The sequence below is a fragment of the Momordica charantia genome, assembly GCF_013281855.1.
Source record: "Momordica charantia cultivar OHB3-1 chromosome 5 unlocalized genomic scaffold, Mcharantia_2.0 BLBB01000005.1, whole genome shotgun sequence".
In the NCBI taxonomy this organism is placed as follows: Eukaryota; Viridiplantae; Streptophyta; class Magnoliopsida; order Cucurbitales; family Cucurbitaceae; genus Momordica; species Momordica charantia.
This window is the reverse complement of record NW_028275163.1, coordinates 19,311,029-19,332,890: the sequence shown is the minus strand read 5'-3', so window position 1 is coordinate 19,332,890 and position 21,862 is coordinate 19,311,029. Positions and strand designations below refer to the sequence as shown.

Here is a 21,862-nt window from a genome sequence, read left to right as displayed (position 1 = left end):
GAGAAGACTGAGTTCTAAATCGCCCCAAGTTTATTTATTGGACCAAAATACCCTTGAAAACTTTTTAAACCTTGGGAAATTGGGGTTTTGAACCCCACAATAGTTCAAATTGGATAAATGAACCAATTTTAAAAAAACCTAATTTTTGACCTCACCCCTACTTAATTTTGAACCCACCTTTAGTGAAAAGACGAATATACATTAACTTCCACTCAACCATTTCACCAAACTTTTAACCTCATATTTTACTTATGTTTTGAATTTGAAACAATCCAAAATTTTCACACCATCCAAACTTCTCACAGATCACGTTTTTTAAAATCCGCGAAAGAAACATTGCCACGTGTTTAATCATTGTCCCCACACTATCTAAAATCGTTGTCACACATTTTCACATTTGAAGAGTTAGAGGTACGTTAACATTAAAATTTCTGAAATGATTTGAAATATTTTCCATTCATACATTTTCACTTGGCTTCTTGAAAAAAGAAAAAAATGCAGTCGGTATCCCGGACCAAGTATTGTTCCGAGATTGAAGCTTCGAGATCCGGGATTGAATGTTCAATCCCGGACAAATCCAGGTTCAATCCCGGATCGAAAAATGGTTCGGGAGTGAACCGGGATACATCCCGGACCAATCTCGAAGCACTGTGGTCTGGGATATGTCTCGGACCAAGACTAGTCTGGGATATGTCTCGGACCAGGACTAGTCTGGGACGGTCCGGGATGACATGTATTTTGTTATTTTTTTACCACTTTTTTTGGACAATATTCTTATCTCACTTGATTTTATCTATTTGCAGGATGCCTCGTGTTTTCATAACATTTGGTGGAGAATGGAACGATAGTGAAAAAGATTACGTTGGTGGTCGCACGAGAGGATTGACAGTGGATAGTACAACCACGTACAGAGAATTTCTAGGTCGCGTGTATAGATTGAGTAATATAAACCCCATTCAGTTCGATATTATAATTAGACGCGTATATCATTTTAAAACTAAAGTTTGTGTAATGGAGATAACTGATGACGATGACCTGAATTTTTTTTTAACTGGTGAAGATGTATCTGAATTGCCTATATACATATCTACTATGCCAAAGCAGGTAGATGAGAATGAAACGTACATGCCTTCTTTCCCATATCATGTAGGCCAAAACGTGTCCTCGAGTTGTATGCCCACAGCTTGTATTCCCCCATTCCAGAGACCCACAGACTCGATACATTCATTTCCTTCCTCATCATCGAACCCCTCTTCTTCCCAACAACCACACCCCTATTACGGGCATTTAGGTCATGATATAGTGAGTTTAACACCATTTGAATCAGATGTTGTTCCATGTAACCTAGGAGATGACATGGTATGTGATTGGAATGTGCCGGGATTATGGAATGATAATCAAGATGAAAGTGATGAATCATATGACCCGTTGGGAGAGTCAGAAGAAGGAGACTATGAAGCAGAATTTGTGAATGATGACTATGACGATGCACTTGATGAAGAGTCTGAGCCCGATGTGGAACAGGTACAAGCTGAATTTCGTAGGGATGAAGCAGCGGTCCAACAAATGGGGTGCGATGGTCTCACTGGACAGCCTAATGATGAGAAGTTGCAACTCATAGTATAGTCTTCTGGAACAAATGATGTTAAGGAGGGCAAAGTATTTGATACGAAGAAGGAGTTGAGTTTGAGAATGCATTTAGTTGCAATGCGGCTAAATTTTCAGTTTAAAGTAAAAAAGTCGACACCGGAACTATATATACTACGCTGCGTTGATACTAGTTGCACCTGGAGACTTTGAACTACAAAGCTGAGGGACTGCAATCTGTTCAAGATAAAAAAATACTATAGCATCCATTCATGCAACGGTGGAGTTTTGAAACAGGATCATAGGCAAGCCAAGAGTTGGGTGGTCGGACATCTTGTCCAATCGAAGTTTACAGACGTCTCCCGCACGTATAGACCGAAGGACATAATACAAGACATGAGGATGAAGTATGGTGTGAATTTAAGTTATGACAAAGCTTGGCGGTCCAGTGAAGAAGCACTTCGACTTATTAGAAGGGATCCAGCATCGTCATACGGTCTACTACCAGCTTATGGTGAAGCATTAAAAATCATGAACCCAGGTACCATTTTCGAATTGGAACTCAAAGATGGAAAATATTTCAAATGTCTTTATGGCTTTGGGTCAATCGATTAGAGGGTTTCTGGCTTGTATTCGACCAGTATTGGTTGTCGACGGGACCCACCTAAAAGGGAAGTTCAGAAGGGTATTGTTAACAGCTTCTGGTGCGGATGCGAATAACCAGATTTACCCAGTTGCATTTGCTATTGTGGACGGTGAGACTGTAGCATCATGGGTATGGTTTATGACTCAATTAAAAGGTGCGCTCGACGTAGTGAACAATTTGGTTTTCGTTTCCGATAGACATCACACCATTTGTAAGGCAATTGACAAGGTATTTCCCACTGCATTTCATTGCTTTTGTATACAACATATTAAGATGAACTTGTTAGCAAAATTTAAAGTCGATGCGAAGGCACTCGAGGAACTATTTCTAAAAGCTGCGAAAGCATATCGAGAGTCTTATTTCAACTCAATCTGGGCTCAACTTGGTGTGTACCCTGGTGTGAGGGGCTTTGGACGACTTCTTGATAGTATGGATGGAAAGTATTTGGTCGACAGACAAAACACAAGTTCTATCCTCACAGAATCGCCACCATAGGTACCAGAAACCCATAAGGTGCCCCATCCATTTGGTGTCAGTTGAGCAGGAGCCAGGTTAACCGCATTGAGAAAGAATCGAGTAAAGGGATGCAAAGGTGATCTAACCCTATATACATTTGAGGATAAAAACTGACACACCCTAGTGAAGGCTTGTCAATCGTTGCACCCGCCGCAGGAATTCTCAATTCAATATCACTTGGGATGGAGTAATTGTATCTAAGGATTCCTAACAATTCCTCAGGGCAGTTAGAATATGAGTAATCGGAACAATCACCACGTCCTTCTGGCGATTCACTACGTCTATGACAGCGGTGAAGGGATGTGAATCCCGGAGCGGAAACGGATTTTCGTTGCTGATTTTCGGGATACAAAACCGAATTTTACAGAAGAAAAATACAGGGGAAATTCTACCTTTGAAGAACGTTTCTTCAACGAGTTTCCCTCGAACACCACCACTATGTCTTCCTTGCTATCCTCTTTTTGGTTTCCAGAACCGTGCTTGTGGGAGCCTTTTGTTTGGAATATCAGGGAGAGTTGAGGGAGAGAGCTAGATTGAGAGAAAACTGGGAGGAGTCTGTTCTGCATTTTGTATTTTTGCAGAACTGCAAAAAGAACAAAAACAGTGACGTGGGGTGACTCCCCACGTCACATTAACCTCCCACTCCCCTACAATTTTGCAGGGGAGTTTAATATTATTAATATTAATAATATATATATATATTTATATTTATATAAATAATTAATATATATATCATATATATATAATAATTAAAATATAAAATTAATTTATTAATTAATCATATTAATTAATAAATAATTATTAATTATTAATCCAATTAATAATTAATATATATATATATATATAAATCAAATAAATAATTAACACTTAATTATTTATCATAAAAATAGAATTATATTCTATAACATTTCTCTCGTATAACCTATAGTTCTAATGTACATCTTATGCACATTATTTTTAACCTATAGTTTTAACATGAATCTTATTCATATTAATTTTATTTGAATCTCATTCAAATAATTTCTCTCATAATATATAGTTTTAATTTATAATTAACTATATATATTATAATGTATCAATATACATATAATCCCTTAAGTAATTTGAACATTTCAAATTCTTCCAAAACCTTGATCCTCGTTGTACCTAGCAAGGGGATCTAATGGACCTACAAATCAGAAGCTTCAACGATGCGAGATTAATCGGTCAAACTCATTGACCGAGTTAATCAAGATTCGTTAACTACGGGTCATTCCACTAAAGACCCGAAGTTGCACTCTTCTCACTGCAGAACGTTTTCGTGTCCACGGATATACGACCAGAAATGACGAGTCAATCCTTCACAAGTGTTCGTAACTCAAGTTGGGTCAAATTACCGTTTTACCCCTGAGTTACATCTTACTCCTTAAACACCACTGCTCCTTTAATGAACAACCCGGTTATGGTCCAACCAATAATCGGAAGTGTCTCTCGGCCAATGAGAGGGTGGGCCCCTTGTTCAAGTCCCGGAGTCAGCATTTGAGAGAACACTCATCTACTCCCCTAAAGTCGGGGAGGAGTGAATTCCATCTTGTGAAGTTATGTTCACAGCTCCCCACTCGGTCTCGTCCCCAAAAAGGTAGGAATGTTGAGTCGGCGACTCGGGCCACTCTCACCCATACAGATCAAAGAACGAGCCCTCACGGGGAGGAGTCCATAACTCACTCAGGATTGAGAATGAGTTGTCTGGTCATCCTAAGAAATGACAATCTATTAGTTAACGGTGTTACATCTAAAGATTGCCTATTTCGCGGTCCGGTCTTATACAAACTCATTGTATAGGATACCCCCACTCGCATGTCTCCACACGAACGACCTGGATCTAGTCGTCTGTAACCTTTACAGAGCGGGCCGTATCCATAGTGTTGCCAGGATAAGGTACCCAGCCTTATCCATATACTATAGACCTTTTAGGTTGTTCACGGGACATTATCCATTGATATACCTCGTATATCAACTATATACCCAGTATATATACTGTCTCGATTACATCACAAATAACCTTGGATGTTTAGTTTATTGGATTTTGGATAATGCAAAGCTATGATTCAATAACAAATTTATTGAATAAAACTTTATTAAATAGACATTTGTTTTTACAAAATACAAACTACGAGTTTAGGGCAACACACCCAACAAGCGGGATTTCCTACTTTTTATCGGGGAATCTTCCATGGGTACTTGCGAAGTTGAAGCCCTAGATTGATTATGAGTGCTAGCATCGAATGATTTGGTCCTAGCCATCTATAGAACTAAAATGATGGTAAGAAGTTAATATAGGCACGAAAGCTACTAAAATGCAAAAGCGAAGATGAATGGGGTACTTAAGCTCGTAAATCTGCGATAATTAAGGACCACTGCCCTAGCCGATTAACCAAGTCTCTTGAATGATTTTGAACGCGTGAAAAGTTGTATTGAGGCATTATAAATACTTAATGGAGGGTGGGGTTAGCTCGGAAGGGAAGGGAAAAAGGCAAGTTCGGCTCTGCACCGCGCAGGACGAATTGGGTACTACTTCAAGAAATTCAAAATAAAGCCTAGAATCTTCCTGAAGTAGGGGGCTAATGTTTAACCCTCGAATCTCGGAGACACGCCATTCTATCAATTAAACCAAAGGGGGGAGTCGTCTAAACACGAGGTCGGATCACAACCGAACTAGGATACTCTGCAGAGTTGGACATCAAGTCAAGCGGTTCCCTCCGCTAGTTACGCTATGATAATCAAACCGTTTCCCCACTCAACATGCGGTTGTTTTTCTATTTCTAAGGGGTGGGAACCGCTTAATTTAAATGAGGAGCCAAACTCCTCAACGACTATTTTCTTTCCTTCATCTATAAATACCATGTGGGCGAAGGAAAATGGTATGCAAAAAAAACTGATTGATACACTTGTTTATTTTTACTGGGCACAGAGACTAACTTGATCGTCGGAGTGCTAGTAGTTTTTCTTACAGGATCTAATCCAAGAGTGTTCTCGATGAATTATTGTGATTAACAATTTTATGGTAAGAACATTTGAAATTTTAAATTAATTTTCTTAAAAATGAATAAACCACCAGTCAACCAAAAAAGGTAAATTTAATTCATTTATGTATATCTAACAAATTTGGTGATTTTTAAATCACTTTTGAAATAAAATAGTAATCACTCTAAATTACTTTTAATTATATGAAAATAATTCGAAAAAGTGTAACCAAATGTTGAAATAATTATATAAAAATCATTTTCATAAAATCACTCGCCATTAAATCTCCAAAAATCACTCCTAAAATAATTTCTAAACAATGCCTTTAATCTTGTAAAATATCTAATTACCTTTTAAATAATTAAATTGATTTAAAATATTTTTTCTTTTTGAAGAAATATTTTAAAGTTTACTTTTCAAAGAGCGATGGATTGAGAAACACTTTAGAATATCTTTATGGTAATTTGGTTGTAAGTAGAATCACTTTTATAACAAACTTGTGATTAAAATTACTCCTTAAAAATTGTAATGGAACCCACAAGTATTTTCATTTGAACTAATTTTATAAAAAATGTTAAAAAATATATTAAAATTGTTTAAATTAAAAGTATATCAAACTCACATTTAGTTTCATTTTGTCAAAAGAATCTTGTATTTCTAACAAACTTCAATCCACTTAGTGGATATTTTGTTTGACACTTTCATGCCTATGGGTTTAACTTGGACATAAAAAGGTGAATCGAAATTTCTTTTATATTATCTAAATATCAATAAAATATTACTAATGTAAATATAATATTAAAAATAATTTTTTAACTTATTTAAAATTGTGAAATGCTTTATAATAACCAGTAAGAAATATGTTGGATGAAGGTGAAATCTTGTAGTTTTAATTCGAAGGCAAAAAAAAAAGAAAGTATATATATATATATATATTAATTTTTAAAATCTTACCATTTAAACAAAAGAAAGTGGCTTCTTTATTTTGCTTCACCTTGATGATTTTTTTGGAAGTTGAACGACTATGCAAGTGAAGTCAAGAAATGGGTAGAGAGGTCGTTTTTTTAGTACAACATGTGGGATTGGAGACTCACAATCTTTTGATTGAAGATATATTTCAATTATCACTGAACTATGCTCGTTTTAGCAGGTAGAAAGGTCGTTTGAAGATCCCATGTATTGTGATTACGACTTATTATGTGACTGGTCATACAACAATTGGTTTGGTTTAGTTATATTTTTAATTTAGTGCATCAATTCTGTGTTATAGAAAATTAAAATTTTTTTGTTTGGGTGGAAAACCTATGGTAAAAAAACAAAAAATATATATATATATAAATAATATAGAACAGTCATCCTATTAAATAATATTTATGGTTTAAAAGTTTATCACCATAGTACGTACTCTAATTACGTAAATTATACTGAACTTTTTCTCCAATTTTTGTAACAGTTGAAATATATTTCATGAAATCAACCTCTAAAATATGCTAAAGCATCCATAAAAAGGTTCTTTATTTAGAATAAAACCCTATTAAATAGTTTTTTTTTTCAATTCAAACGAAGCTCTCAAGTTGAGCTAACTGGTTACTTAGGACTCGGTTGGTAACGTTTCTGTTTCTTGTTTCCGCTTCTTTATTTTTAATGAAGAAAAATGAATTGCATGGCTCCAATATACAAGAATTCAAGTATGATAAACCAATCGTTTTATTTATGTTTTGGAAAAAATTGGAAATGGGAACAAGAAAAAGAGGAAACTTGTTTTGGTTTTCCAAAATTCATGTAAATTTCCAAAAAATGGGAAACAATAAACATAGTTAGTTGTAAAATACTTAAATTTCTTAAGAAAATTGGAAATGAGAAAAAAGAAAAGGAAATATTACGGAAGGAGCCCTTATTTTCCTCCATACTTCTAATTTCATTTTGTTGACAAAAAAATTTTTGGGCCAACTTTGAGGAAGGGCATAATTTATATTATCAAAATAGTCCAAATTATTTAATAGTTTTTTCAAGCAATTATTTAATAGTTTTTAATAATTACTGAATTAAATTTTATGATGTGAATACTTATTAAATTATGTAAGTTTCAAAATTTTATTGCGAACTATAAATAAGAGAGATGTCTTAAAAGTGTCAGGGGTTAACTAGGAAAAAAATTGTAGAGAAAAATTGTATAGAGAGTTATCATTGATGTGTACTAAATTTTGTTTTTTCTTAGAGGTAAAGATATAGAAAATCCATCTAATAAATAACTCATCCCTTCTAAAATAATTTGAGATAAAAGTTAAAAAGACTAAAGATGCTTGAGCCGAAGAGCTGAAGCAAAAGATCATCAAGCTCGTGAATCGTTGTTTCATTTGAGTAAATAAAGAGTGAGAGGTGAGGTTGGCAATCAATGTTCTCTTGAAGAAGAAGAAAGACGACCTAAGATTCATCTCCACGGGGAGGCAATTAAGGCAATTAAGAATGTCAAAAGTCGCTCTTATAAAATCTTCCTCCCTCTTGAATTCAAAGGATAACGCTAGCTAGACCCATACAATTCTATAAATAGAATAGAGCTTCAATCAATAGGTCATTTCAGTCTTATTTTATCCTCATCAATGCCCAAAGACTCACATGTCTTTTTTGGTTAGACATTTTCCACAAGTCTTTCTTTATTTTTCCAACAAGAAGTGACACTAATGGATGAAATGAAAAATGTTTCTTACAATTACGTCCAACAACCAACTTGAACAATTTGTCATTGATTCATATGAATATAGGAAACTTTTATTTTTCATTCTCAAATCCATCATGGTTTATTTTGTTACCCTCAATTTAGTCCTATTTCTGGTTCATTTTGTTGCTAAAAACTAAGGAGGAAAATCAATACCAAATAATTGACAATTCTGGATGGAGCTTATTTATGATTTCGTACCGAACTTGATAAATGAACAAATAGGTGGTCTTTCCAAAAATGTTAAACAAAGTTTTTTCCTCGCATCTAGATTAGTTTTACTTTTTCATTATTTTGTAATCTTGATACCTTGTGGCTTCCTTACAAGTCATTTTCTTATTTAGGAGTATTTTTTTTCTATTTATGTTCTGAAATATTATTTATTAACAATATTTCTGTACCTATTTTATCTTTCACAACTATATATATATTTTTTTTCCACTCGAGTCTAACCAACTGATTAAAGTACCCAATCAAAAGGTCGAGAATTTAAATTTCTACTCCCATGTGTTATTTTACTAATAACGTATAAGTCTTACAATTTGTTATATTGTAAAGTCTAGATTTGTAGCCTCTCTCAGCCCAATACTTATACTTTTGAAGCCCTCTTGATGTGCTATGTAACTGAAAAATAAAGCAATTTATTTGTTTAAGACTATGTCCTCCCATTCTTCTCATTTGTTTTTTCTTTTTGGCGTTCATCGCCAATAGTTTAGTCCAATTGGTACTTTTAAGGCTCACATCTTGATGGGTTATGTATCTCAAGCCCATCAACTTCATCTCGTCGAACAGTTGGTTATAGGTCTCATAGCTTAAAGGAAAGACAATGTCTTTGGACGACTGTTTTAAAAACTTATTTCCATAAATGTCTAAAATTTTCTAATTTTAGTATTTTAGATTTCTGCATGTATGATTTTATTTTAATTCCGATTTTACCCTTATTTATTGCATTTACATTTATTATAGTTATTTATTTTTTAAAATAAAAATATTTAACTCCATAAATTATTATCATAATCCTTCCATTATTGTGGGCCCATACTATTTTTTAACACAAATCCTTTAAATCACTCCATCAAAACCTTAATTTACTCAAGATTGACTTTCCCTTAATTCACAATCACAAAACATCTTTTGAAGTCTCAATAAACATATATCCACATATTCAAAAAATGTATTCAAAATCACAGTATATATCTACTTATATACCTGCATATATACATTCAAAATCAATATAGTATATATTTGCATATCCGCATATATACAAGTTGAGTTAGATCCACTTATATATCTGCATATATACATTCAAAATCATTATAGTATATATCTGCATATCCGTAGATATACAAGTTGAATTATAAGATATATCCTGATCAAATCACTATAATATATCATCATATAAACAATATTTCACACGAAATCAGAAATTGAAAATAACCGTTGGAATGCAAACCTTTCAATCAGGAGATGAACTGCTCTGGCGACTGAGAAAAATGGAGGCGACCGGAGATGAAGACAGGCAGACGTCGACCGGAGAAGAAGAACCGACGAAAATCTCCTTTCAAATGGGATAAACGCATACGAAATATTCTTGCAACAGAGAAAAACGGAACCGACTGGAGAGGAAGGCAGACAACAACGGATGGTTGGAGAAGAAGAACGGAGGGTCGGAGGAAGAAAAACGGATGGTCGAAGGAAGAAAAGAAAAACGGACAGTTGGAGGAAGAAGAGAGGGGTGAGTTTAAAAAATGGATGATTTTTTGGGTTTTAGGATTTTTTTTATTTTGGAAAGTATATTAGCACAGATTTGACCTCTCAATTTACCAATTCTAGATTTTAATAATTATTTAATATTGAGATAGACCCTCCAAAGGATATACTTGTAATTTGTGTGATGGGTATCATCTTAATTAGGGTTGTTTCATAATAAAATGTAAATTATATACTTTTCAATCCTTTTACGTAATTATGATTTCTAAATAGACCATCTATGTACTAATTCCTTAAAGAAATACTAAAGTAGAGAGTTCGAGTCTCTCTCAACCCAACTAATCGTTAGCTAATATTTTAAAATAAAAAGATTTTTTTTCTTAAAAATTTAAAGTATTTATTTAAATATGTTTCTATTAGTTTTTTTAAGAAACTATATAACTTATTTTTAGTCTGAGAGCCTAAATTGTCATCTTCAGGCCGAGAGTTCAAGCCTCTCTCACCCCAACTTTCTTCATTGACGTGACATAAGTAGTTTAATCTAATGAATACTTAAGACCCACAGGGGCTATTTACCTCAAGCCCATGAACTTCTAACGGTTGGATAATATTTTAAAATTAAAAAAAACAATTTTTTTTATTTTTTACATAAAAATGTAGAGTAGTTATTTAAATATTTTTTTTACTTATTATTTGAAACTAGATATTTAAGTTTTATAATATATTTTAATAACACAAAGGGTGTGTTGGGTATGTTGCTCTAAACTCGTAGTTTGTATTTATATAGAAACAAATGTATATTCGATAAATTTGTTGTTGAATTCATAGCATTGCATTGTCCAAAATCCAATAAACTAAACATCCAAGGTTATTATCATGTAACTGGGACAGTATATATACTGGGTAAATATTTGATATACCCCTGATATACGAGTGGATAATGTCTCGTGAATAACCAAAAGGGTCTATAGTATATGGATAAGGCTGTGTATCTTATCCTGGCAACACTATGGATACGGCCCACTTTGTAAATGTTACAGACGATTCGATCCAGATCGTTCGTGTGGAGACATGCAAGTGGGGGTATCCTATACAATGAGTTTGTATAAAACCGAACCGCAAAATAGCCAATCTTTAGATGTAACACAATTAACTAATAGATTGCTATTTCTTAGAATGACCAGACAACTCATTTTCAATCCTGAGTGAGTTATGGACTCCTGCCCGTGAGGGTCGTCATTTGATCTGTATGGGTAAGAGTGGTCCAAGTCGCCGACTCAACATTCCTACCATTTTGGAGACGAGATCGAGTGGGGAGTTGGGAACGTAACTTCATAAGATGGAATTCACTCCCCGACCTTAGGGGAGTAGATGAGTGTTCTCTTAAATGCTGACTCCGGGACTTGAACAAGGGTCCCCACCCTCTCACTGGCCCGAGAGGGATTTTCGATTATTGGTCGGACCATAACCGAGTTGTTCATTAGAGGAGCAGTGGTATTTAAGGAGCAAGATGTAACTTAGGGGTAAAACAGTAATTTGACCCAACTTGAGTTACGAGCACTCGTGAATGATTGACTTGCCATTAATCGTTGTATATTCATGGACACGAAAATATTCTATAGTGAGAAGAGTGCAGTTGCGGGTCTTTAGTGGAGTGACCTGTAGTTAATGAATGTTGATTAACTCGGTCAACGAGTTTGACCGATTAATCTCGTATCGTTGGAGCTTCTGATCTATAGATCCATTAGGTCCCCTTGCTAGCTCATAACGGGTAAAACGAGGATCAAGTTTTTGGAAAAATTCGAAATGTTTCAATTACTTAAAAGATTATATGTATATTGATACATTATAATATATATAGTTAATTCTAATTAAAACTATATATTATGATAGAAATTTTTTGAATGAGATTCAAATAAAGTTAATATGAATAAGATTCATATTAAAACTATAGGTTAAAAATAATGTAAATAAGATGTACATTACAACTAAAGGTTATATGAGAGAAATGTTTTAGAATACGATTCTATTTTGATAATAAATAATTAAGTGTTGATTATTTATTTAGTTAATATATATATATATAATTAATTATTAATTACATTAATAATTAATTAACTAATATTAATTAATAAGATTAATTAATTAAATATATATTAATTATTATTAATTAATAATATTATTATATTAATAATAAAACTTGCAGGGGAGTGGGAAGTTACTACCCCACGTCATAATTTTTTCTGGTTTTTTTGTAGTTGGTGTTGCAATACAGAAAAAGCCTCCCTACATTTCTCAGAGGACTCTCTCGAAGAACAGACTCTCTTAATCTCTCTTGTTCCAAACCGATTGCTCCCACAATTACGATCTCGGTACCCAGAGGATAGCACAGAAGATCATTTGGTGGTGTTCGTTGGTTAATCCATTGAAAAAAAGTTCTTCAAAAGTAAACAAATTTTCCCCTGTATTTCATCTTTGAACGTTTGATTTTGTTTCTCAAAAACTTATGAGGATTCACATCCCATCAGGGTGTTGGCGTAGTTGGCTAGCACGTAGGTCTCATAGCTTAAAGAGTGATCCTGAGGTTGGGTAGAAGGCACACATGGGCTATGTAACTCAGGCCTAGGAACTTCTAACTGAGGGCTAATATTTAATAAGAAGTAGGGATTAGTACATTGATAGACTATTTAGAGACTATAATTACATAAAAGGATTGAATTGTATAAAATTTACACTTTTGTCGTGAAACAACTCCATTTAGAATGGTACTCATCACCCAATTTACTAATATATTCTTTTGTATCTCACCTCAATATTAATTAATTTTTAAAATTCAAAATTGGTTACTTGGGAGGTTATATTTTAAATCCCTTAAATTTTGCCTATAAAAAATATCAATTCCCTAAAATCCTCCATTATTGAAAAAATTCGAAAACCTCATTCCTCCAACTTTTTTTCTTCTTCTGTCGTTCTGTCGTCTATTCCTTCGTCTCTGACCGCCTCTCTGTTCTTCTTCGTCGTCGGAACAAAACGTCTAGCTTCTCCTTCGTCTCTAACTGTCTGTCCATTGTTTCCGTCCGTTTATCCCGAGGTTTCTTTTTTGTCGTCGGCCGCCCGTCGACCATTTGAGCCCTCGTTTATCTCGATCATTGTCTAGTCGCCGACTTTGTAGGTTATTTGATTTGTTTGTTAATTGTAGAGAGATATAATCGTATATAGTTTATAGCCAGATATAGGTTATATATTCATATAAACGTATGTTATAATGGCTATAGTTTATATGACGATTATTTAGTGTATGTTGCTTATCGGATATAACCGAAAAGGTAGCCGAATATTGTTTATATCTCTATATAAATATAAATATATATATATATATATATATTTCCATATAAATTTATGTTATAATAGCTATATTATTGAAATTTAATAAAAAATTGTAATAAAATGAAAAAATATTTGTAATAAATTTCATTATTTAGTAGAATATATTAAGGAGTAAATTTGTGGATTATGATAATAATTGAATATTTTGTAATAAATTTCATTCACTAGTAGAATATATTAAAGAGTAAATTAGGGGATTATGAGAAGGAATGATTTAGGTCCCACAATAATTTAATGTTTACTAAATCAAATTTGGAATATTAATCTTTTGCATTTAAATAAAAGACGAATTATAATAAATATAAATGCCATAAATAAGGGTAGATTTGGTATTTGAAAAAAATTTTAAATCCAGAAATCTAAAACTAAAATTTGTAAATATTGGACATAAGTTTCCAAAATAGCTTATCCAAGACATTATCTCTAAGAAATAAACAGTTTTTTGTTTTTTACATAAAAATATAGTGAAGTTATTTAAATATTTTTTTACCTTTTGTTTGACACTAGATTATTCAAATTTATAACATTAACAACAAAAGGGATGGTAGTACAGTTGGCTAGTGCGTAGGTCTTATAGCAAAGAGTTATCCTAAAGTTGAGAGTGAGAGAGGTTACTTATGAAATTGTAGGATCGTTAGCTAGTATTTTTAAATAAAAAGCAAACAGTTTTTTGTTTTTGACTTAAAAATGTATAGTATTTATTTAAATATGTTTTAACATTTTTTTAGAAACTAAATAATTAATTTGTATTATATATTTTTATAACTCGAGGGGTGGTGGCATAGTTGGATAGCGCATAGGTCTCATAGCTTAAAGAGTAATATTGAGGTCAAGAGTTTTAAGACTCCCTCCCCTCAACTTCAATTTTTTCTTATTTTTTCTGGCGTTCAACGTCAATAGTTTAGTCCAATAGGTACTTTTAAGGCCCACATCTTGATGGGCTATATACCTCAGGTGCGTGAACTTCTAAATTTGTAGAATCGTTAGCTAATATTTTAAAATATAAAGAAAAAAATTTTTTGTTTTTGACTTAAAAATGTATAGTAGTTATTTAAATATGTTTTTATTTTTTTTAGAAACTAGATAATTATTTTTTTAAATATATTTTAGTAACTCAAGGGGTGGTGGCGTATGTCTCATACTTAGTGATATTGAGAGCTTAAGCTTCTCGCACTCTAACCTTTTCTTTTTTTTTTAACTTTTCAACAAGTCAAGGAATGGTGGTGTAGTTGGCTAGCACCAAGTCTCAGCTTAACCACTAATTCTGAAGTCGGGTACTTTTAAGGCCCACGTTTCTAAAGTTTCAAAACCATAACCTAATAAAAAGAAATTTTTATTTTTTTTAGAAACTATATAACTGATTTTTTAGTCTCATGCCTTAAATGTGATGTTGAGGCTGAGAGTTCGAACCTCTCTCACTCCAACTTTGTTTTTTTTTTTTCATTTATTTGGCGCTCGACGTCAGTAGTTTAGTCCATAGGTATTTTTAAGGCCCACATCTTGATGAGCTATATACCTTAGGCCATGGACTTCTAAAATTGTAGAATCGTTAGTTCATATTTTTAAATAAAAAGAAAACAGTTTTTTGTTTTTTACTTAAAAATGTATAGTATTTGTTTAAATATGTTTCCACTTAATTTAAGAAACTAGATAAAAAAAATTTATTATATATTTTTGCAACTAGGGGTGGTGGCGTAGTTGGCGAGCTGATGAAGTAGAATAGGCGAAGGAGTGCATTGAGGGAAAAGACTACAGTGGATGTTGAAGTCAAGGGCAAAGTCTCTAGGGTGGCAACAGACTTGGGTGGAAGTACCAAGTCATCACAGGAGAAATCTTTCTTTAGGAGTCGTTAGGTGCGAGTGAAGAAGGAAACATCATGGACCACTTAGATCGAGTGGGAGCACGTGGCTGTGTCTCTAGAGTCTGGGAGACAAGACCACGCATGATTGCTCGGTCTCGGAGCAATCACAGTAGAGCCTTGTTGGTGCCAAGAAGTCGTTGTTCAGTTAGAAACTGTTGATGTAGTGAGAACTGAGCCTTGGCGGGGTTGCCAAGATGATGAGACACTGTTGGTGCAGTGGGAGGCAAGATCGATGTATTGTCTCCAAGTGGGAAATTGTTGGGATAATGGAGCCAAAATAGGAAACTCATCTCCTACGAAGAAAATGATTTTCACACTACTACAAATGCCTACAAGGAGTAGGATATTATTGTCATATAAGAATTACAATATTGTTTTCCTATAAGAATTAGGATATTTGGTCTCTTATAAATAGAGCTCTTATATTAAGGTTTCATTTGTACATAATCCAAATAAAAGAGAATTGAGTGGTTGTGGGTAGTGTGTGAAAATGAGTCTGTATTCCGTGGGTTTAGTGAGCGTTTTTCATTGATGAACCTAAGTATTAGTGTGTTATAATACTCAGAAGTTAGGGGGCTTTTGTTGGGGCCTCTAGAGGATGAATATTTGGGGAGATATTTGACTGTTTTGTATTCAATCTCTAATTATAGTGGAACCCGCATCTGAGCGGAAGACTGGACATAGCCCATAAATTGTTGGGGTACGTAAACCAGTACTGTTCCATTCGAATTCCCCTTATTTAAGGAATTCAAAAGGGAAGATATATCTTGATGACCTTATGATCCAGGAGAAGATATCTTATATTCAAAAGAAGAAGATATCCTTATTGCCTCAAGATTCTCCCTAGATTCAGATTACCAAATTTCTTAGATGTATCAGGATTCGAATTCGACAATCCCTAGAGGGATCAGGATTCAATTCCTATAAATAGACAAGTAAACCAAACCCTAAAGGTATGCTCATAACACCCGGAATTTAATGCTATTACGTTTTGCAAGTCTCGTCGATCCTTTTTATGCTTGAAGATTGGTGCGAATTTGATGGAATTCCAGGAGGCCAAATTTCTGCATCAATAATTGGCGCCGTCTGTGGGAACGACTAAGATCTAGAAGTCAAGACGATTGATGACGAATTGATCGAGAACTGCTTAGATCCAAAGAGATCTTGGGAGAAACGAATTGACATGTATTATGGAGGCAGACCACAACCTTCTAACGACGAATGTTATACTACTCGAAGGCTTCCCTTACCTGAGGTAGCCGAGAAAAAAACAAATCAATAAGTTCTAAGACATGACCCAGAACGAACGAATCAACAAATTCCAGGACAGATCCTAAATGAGATATATCGACGGATTCCAAAACAGACTCTGGGATAAACGAGTCAAAAAATCCCAGAAAAGAAAAAACAATTGATTAACATACGGAGTTTCTACTTCGATGGTAAGTTTGCTGTGTAATTTTGGTTGTTTATGATTATGAGAGTTTAAGTTTAATTTTCTGGTAACCGCATATTTGGTAGATTGCATAATTTATGACTGATTTTTTGGTAACTACATGTTGATATTATGTTTCCAAAGATACTTACTCGTTTGTGACTTAAAAAAGCTCCTAGCATCTGAAATTTAATTAATTACTTATTACTTGAGCAATTATCTCTTTATATATTATGAATAAGACTTTTGACATCTAAAATATAATTACATCTTTACTACTTGAACGTTTATCTTTTACTTTAAATGAAAATCCCTCAAGTGGGGGCATGGGTAAGTAAATCAATAGTTGGTCAAGGAACTCGAACAGGGACAGACCTAGAAGTAGGCCGATAAGCTAAAAGCCAATTAGTGAAAGCAGGGAAAAGAATCCCAAGGTACTGAAAAAGGCATGCGTAGGCCTAGCAAGGTTAGAAACCCAAGGCCGACTAGACTCAGGGTATAAAACCATTGGCGAAAGCCAAATAGGTTAGAAACCTAGGAGTGAATTCTAGGATATAGAACCATGGGCAGAAGCCAAATAGATTAGAAACTCAAAGGAAGTACCACTAGCCTTGTTGAAAGTTAGATCCAGACTAAAATCTAATGGTTAAAACTAACCGTATAGCAGTGCCTAAGAGACTTGATTGCAGCCAACTACAACAAAACAGAATGGGGGCTATGACAGCCAGCCCATAAAACGACAACCGACAACAACAAAAGAGTATCGACTGGACTCAGGGTATAAAACCATTGGCAAAAGCCAAGTAGGTTGGAAATCCAAGAGTAAACCAAGAGACTTGACTACAGCCAACTACGACAAAAGGGTATGGGAGCTATGATAGTTAACCCATAAAAAGCGACAACTGACAACGACAAGTAATCTCAATGCTAAGAGACTTGATAGTAGCCAACTACAACAAAAGATAATGGGGGCTAGGAAAGTCAGCCTAATTAAGACGACAATCAACAGCTACCAAAAAGAGGTTATTCCGCAAAAATAATCAACCCATGAACGACAAAATACTCTCAAAGCAGAACTTTGACAATCTTCAACTTTGAGAGTGGGGGCTACTATTATAGATGAGAAAATCCCTATTTTCTACAATTCGAATCAAAGGGAAGATATATCTTGATGAACTTATGATCCAGGAGAAAGATATCCTATATTCAAAAGAAGAAGATATCTATCCTGATTGCCTCAAGATTCTCCCCAAATTCAGATAACCAAATTTCCTAGATGTATCAAGATTCTAATTCGACAATCCCGGATCAGGATTCAACTCCTATAGGTATGCTCATAACACCCTACACTTTATACTCAACTAGTCTGATTATGACTTAAGCATCGGAGCCTGTGTGGCCGCAAGAGTCACACCGATCTTTAATGCTATTATGTTTTGCAGGTCTCGTCGATCCCTTTTATTCTTGAAGATTGGTGCGAATTTGATGGAATCCCAGAAGGCCAAATTTGTGCATCAACAAGTACAAATTCTTGTGTCGTTTCTACTTTTTCCTTTAATCTCTTATTTGTGTTGTGTGATTGTGATTTACTGGATATAACTATGAAAGAAGAAATTGTTTCGGAGCATCTAACTTCCCAACAACATCATAATACATTAGGCTAATATCCTAGCAAACAACAAATACATAAAAATATTTCTCATCTACCAAATATGGGAAGTAAGATTATAAACAATTAATTCAGGGATGAAAATGATAATTAACTGAAGGAGGAATGAAAATGACAATGGAAATCCCTATATAAGTTCCAAATTTGTTGCTCCTATCATATAACATTTTCTCTGCCCAAATCTCTTATTCAAAACAATGTTGTTTCCAAAATCGAAGTTTAGAGGATATAACATAGTTTTGAAATTACCAGTGTCTAATGAGAAAAAGATTATCGCAGATAGAGAAGTAGAGAGTTTCTTAAATAAGGAATTAATTAAAAAATGAATTAGACGACTAAGAAATGATTGCCTGATGATCCCCTAACAGAAAAGTGTTTCAAAAGCGCGGAATCTACAGCAGATCTGAACACCAACGAGACGCCTTGAAGACGAAAATGGAATATCCGTAGTACAGTGATTTTCATTATGTTTTTAGAAAATTATTCGGCTTCTTACCCACTTTTGTCATCACTGCCCTTAAAAAGTTTGACAACTCATTATATATTTTTTTCATTTTTTTCTCTTACTCGTGGGAATGAGTTAAATATTTTACGACAATCAATCTGACCTCTCCATTTGACTTTAATAATGCCTATTAAATAATTACCAACTATCGTCGATTAGATATATATGACCTCATTTTATTAAATATATAGAAACATGTGGAAATAGAGATTCGAATTCACCAAATAAAATAATGGCATTTTAGGAAAAACATTTAGTGAGAGTGAGGGGGGAAGTAACCAGAGAGAGCAGACATGTATTTGAATGATACAATTTCCATCCAATTAATAGTGAAAAATATTTATAATAAGATATTAAAATTGACATAAAAATTCTCTTTATCTGCTTTTAAACATACTATAGACTATATATTAAAATATTTTAATCAATTTCTATGATTTATTTTGAAAATGTACATCAACATCAACAGCATTTTAGAGATATTCTTCTAAATAAATTTTCACAAAATTTAGACTTTTTTTTTTTTTGACTTCCATAAAATTTAGACTTTCACATATCTTATATATAATCTTAGTTTTCACTAAGGTCAAATAATTTTAATATTATGTCAAACTAGGTTTTAATTTTAATATTTTCATTCTAGATATTTTAATATGTATGATCTCAGTTTGTTTGTTGGGATTCGATAATGGAATAAAATAATGTGATTATTAATAACAGAACTAAAGAAGAATAAAACGACCAAAAATATTAATTATCTGTTTTAACAATTTTAAATTTCATATTTTATTAAAAAAAACTTTAATGAAATACATGTTTAAATAATGATAAAGGCTAAAATATGATATGTACTGCCAAAGCGAGCATAGCTCTAGCATATCAAGAAGTTGAATATATATATATATATATGGACTAAAATACTTTCATTAATATACCTTAAGTTGGAATTATACTATCGATATTGATAACTAAAAGGCATTTACATTTTTTGTTACTCGTTTTCAAGTTTATTAAGAAATGTAAGATTTGTGTTCTCTATTTCTCATTTTTTTAAAATATTTCAAAAATTGTATATAAATTTTGGGAAAAAAAAATTCCTTCTTTCTAGTTCTATTTCCAATATATTCTAACATAAATAAATATCTTGTTTCTTTATTCCTGAATTGGTAAATGTTGATGTCAATGCAACTCTATTATTTTTTACTAACACTAATAAACAAAAATAAGAAACGAAAACATTACCCAAAAAAACCCTAAGCAATTTCAACACGTATTTGCTTCGTGTTGAAACATAAGTGAGTTAGACTTGAGGGAGACGTTGAAGATGTTGGGGAATTTTCCTAAGACCGTAGTGTATTTAAAAGAAGGTATGTATAGATTTGGTCTCATTAGTTTTTTCATTTGTGCCCGTATTTGGTTCGGGTATTTTTAATTTTATTTCTTAATTATAAATTAAAATTTAAAAGATGAAATTGACTTCTTCAATTTCATATTATTTTCTTCTGCAAAGATTATCCCTAATTTTTATAATTCTTCTCAGATACAAAGTTTCCCTCTATGTATAGATTTGTTAAAGATATTTTTTCTTTGAAAACTCGTTGCCTTTCTGAAACTAAAACAACATTCAAAACAAAGACAAAAGAGAACACAGGGAATAAAGATTGCACAATCAAAGAAACCATATCCTTCAACTCTGATATTTGGGAGTCATTACGGAGAAGAAAAAGGCAGATTGAAATGCAAAGCAGAAATTGTAGAACAAGAATTGACATTCAAAGATTGCTGTACAAAATCCATCAAACAGAGTGAACACTAAGAAACATTAACATTTTCCCTTAATTACCTTGAATCGAAAGGCGTCTTCCAATCTCAGATGACAGAAACACATCAACAGAAGCATACGACACCTGATTCATAGTCAGCCATTCATTATCCCACCTACACGTCGTCGCGTCCTTCGGCTCAGAAATCATCTTTCCAAAAATCTCTTTCGCCAAGCCCCTCAATCCCGCACATCTCAGATCTCTTCTCCCCATCACATTCTCGACCAAACTCATGAGATCCACAGCATTTCTCACTCTCAAGCCGTGATCGCTGTAGAGCTTCTCGACGTGCCTGCCGATTCCAACTCCGACGAAACTGAACGACTCGTTGTTCAAGAAATCGAACAGAGAGCGAGGGATTTCGGAGGCGTGAATCAGTTGGAAAATGAGGCATCGGCGATTGAAACAGAGTTCCAATGTGGTGACCCGGTCTCTGTGAGAGCGATTGGCGTTGAGGCGCCACTCGATGTACAAACCAACGATGAGAGGTGGAGTCCGAATCGCGAGGGTTTCAGAGATCCAGGAATCGACCATGGCCGGAGAAGATGTGAGGAGAGTGCGAATATGATCGGAATCTATGGTGACGTCGAATAAATTGTCGGAATCGGAGGGGATTCGGTGGCTGGCGCTGGTGGTAGCCATGGCAGAGAGACGAAGAGAATCAGTGAGGATACGGAGAAGAAGAGGAAGAAGAAGAAGAACGAACGTGTGAGTTATTTAAAATCGCGTAATTTTATCGATTGGACCAAAATACCCTTCAAATTTTTTTAAAATCTTCCCTCCATCTCTTTCTCTCTAATTTTCCCGCACTAATCTTAATCTTTCTAGTTCTTAAGTTAAGCCTACTTAATATAATTATAGCTTTAATAATAAATTTGATAGGGATGATGATAAAATTTTAATTTGGTCTCTATCATTTTAGAAGTTTCAATTTAGTCCTTAGGAGCCGTTTATTTCTTGGGAATGTAAACGTCTGACATGATGCTCGAAATCTTAGATGCTCC

At 33.8% G+C, this 21,862-nt stretch overlaps 1 protein-coding gene across 1 annotated transcript; it reads right to left on the bottom strand.

Annotated features, from left to right (window-relative positions):
* Positions 1-20,696: 20,696 nt before the first annotated feature.
* On the bottom strand, positions 20,697-21,661 carry LOC148211505 (uncharacterized). The gene has a single exon (XM_088124498.1). The coding sequence runs from the start codon at positions 21,498-21,500 to the stop codon at positions 20,871-20,873; it is 630 nt and encodes a 209-aa protein (XP_087980624.1). The 5' UTR covers positions 21,501-21,661; the 3' UTR covers positions 20,697-20,870.
* Positions 21,662-21,862: the final 201 nt, after the last annotated feature.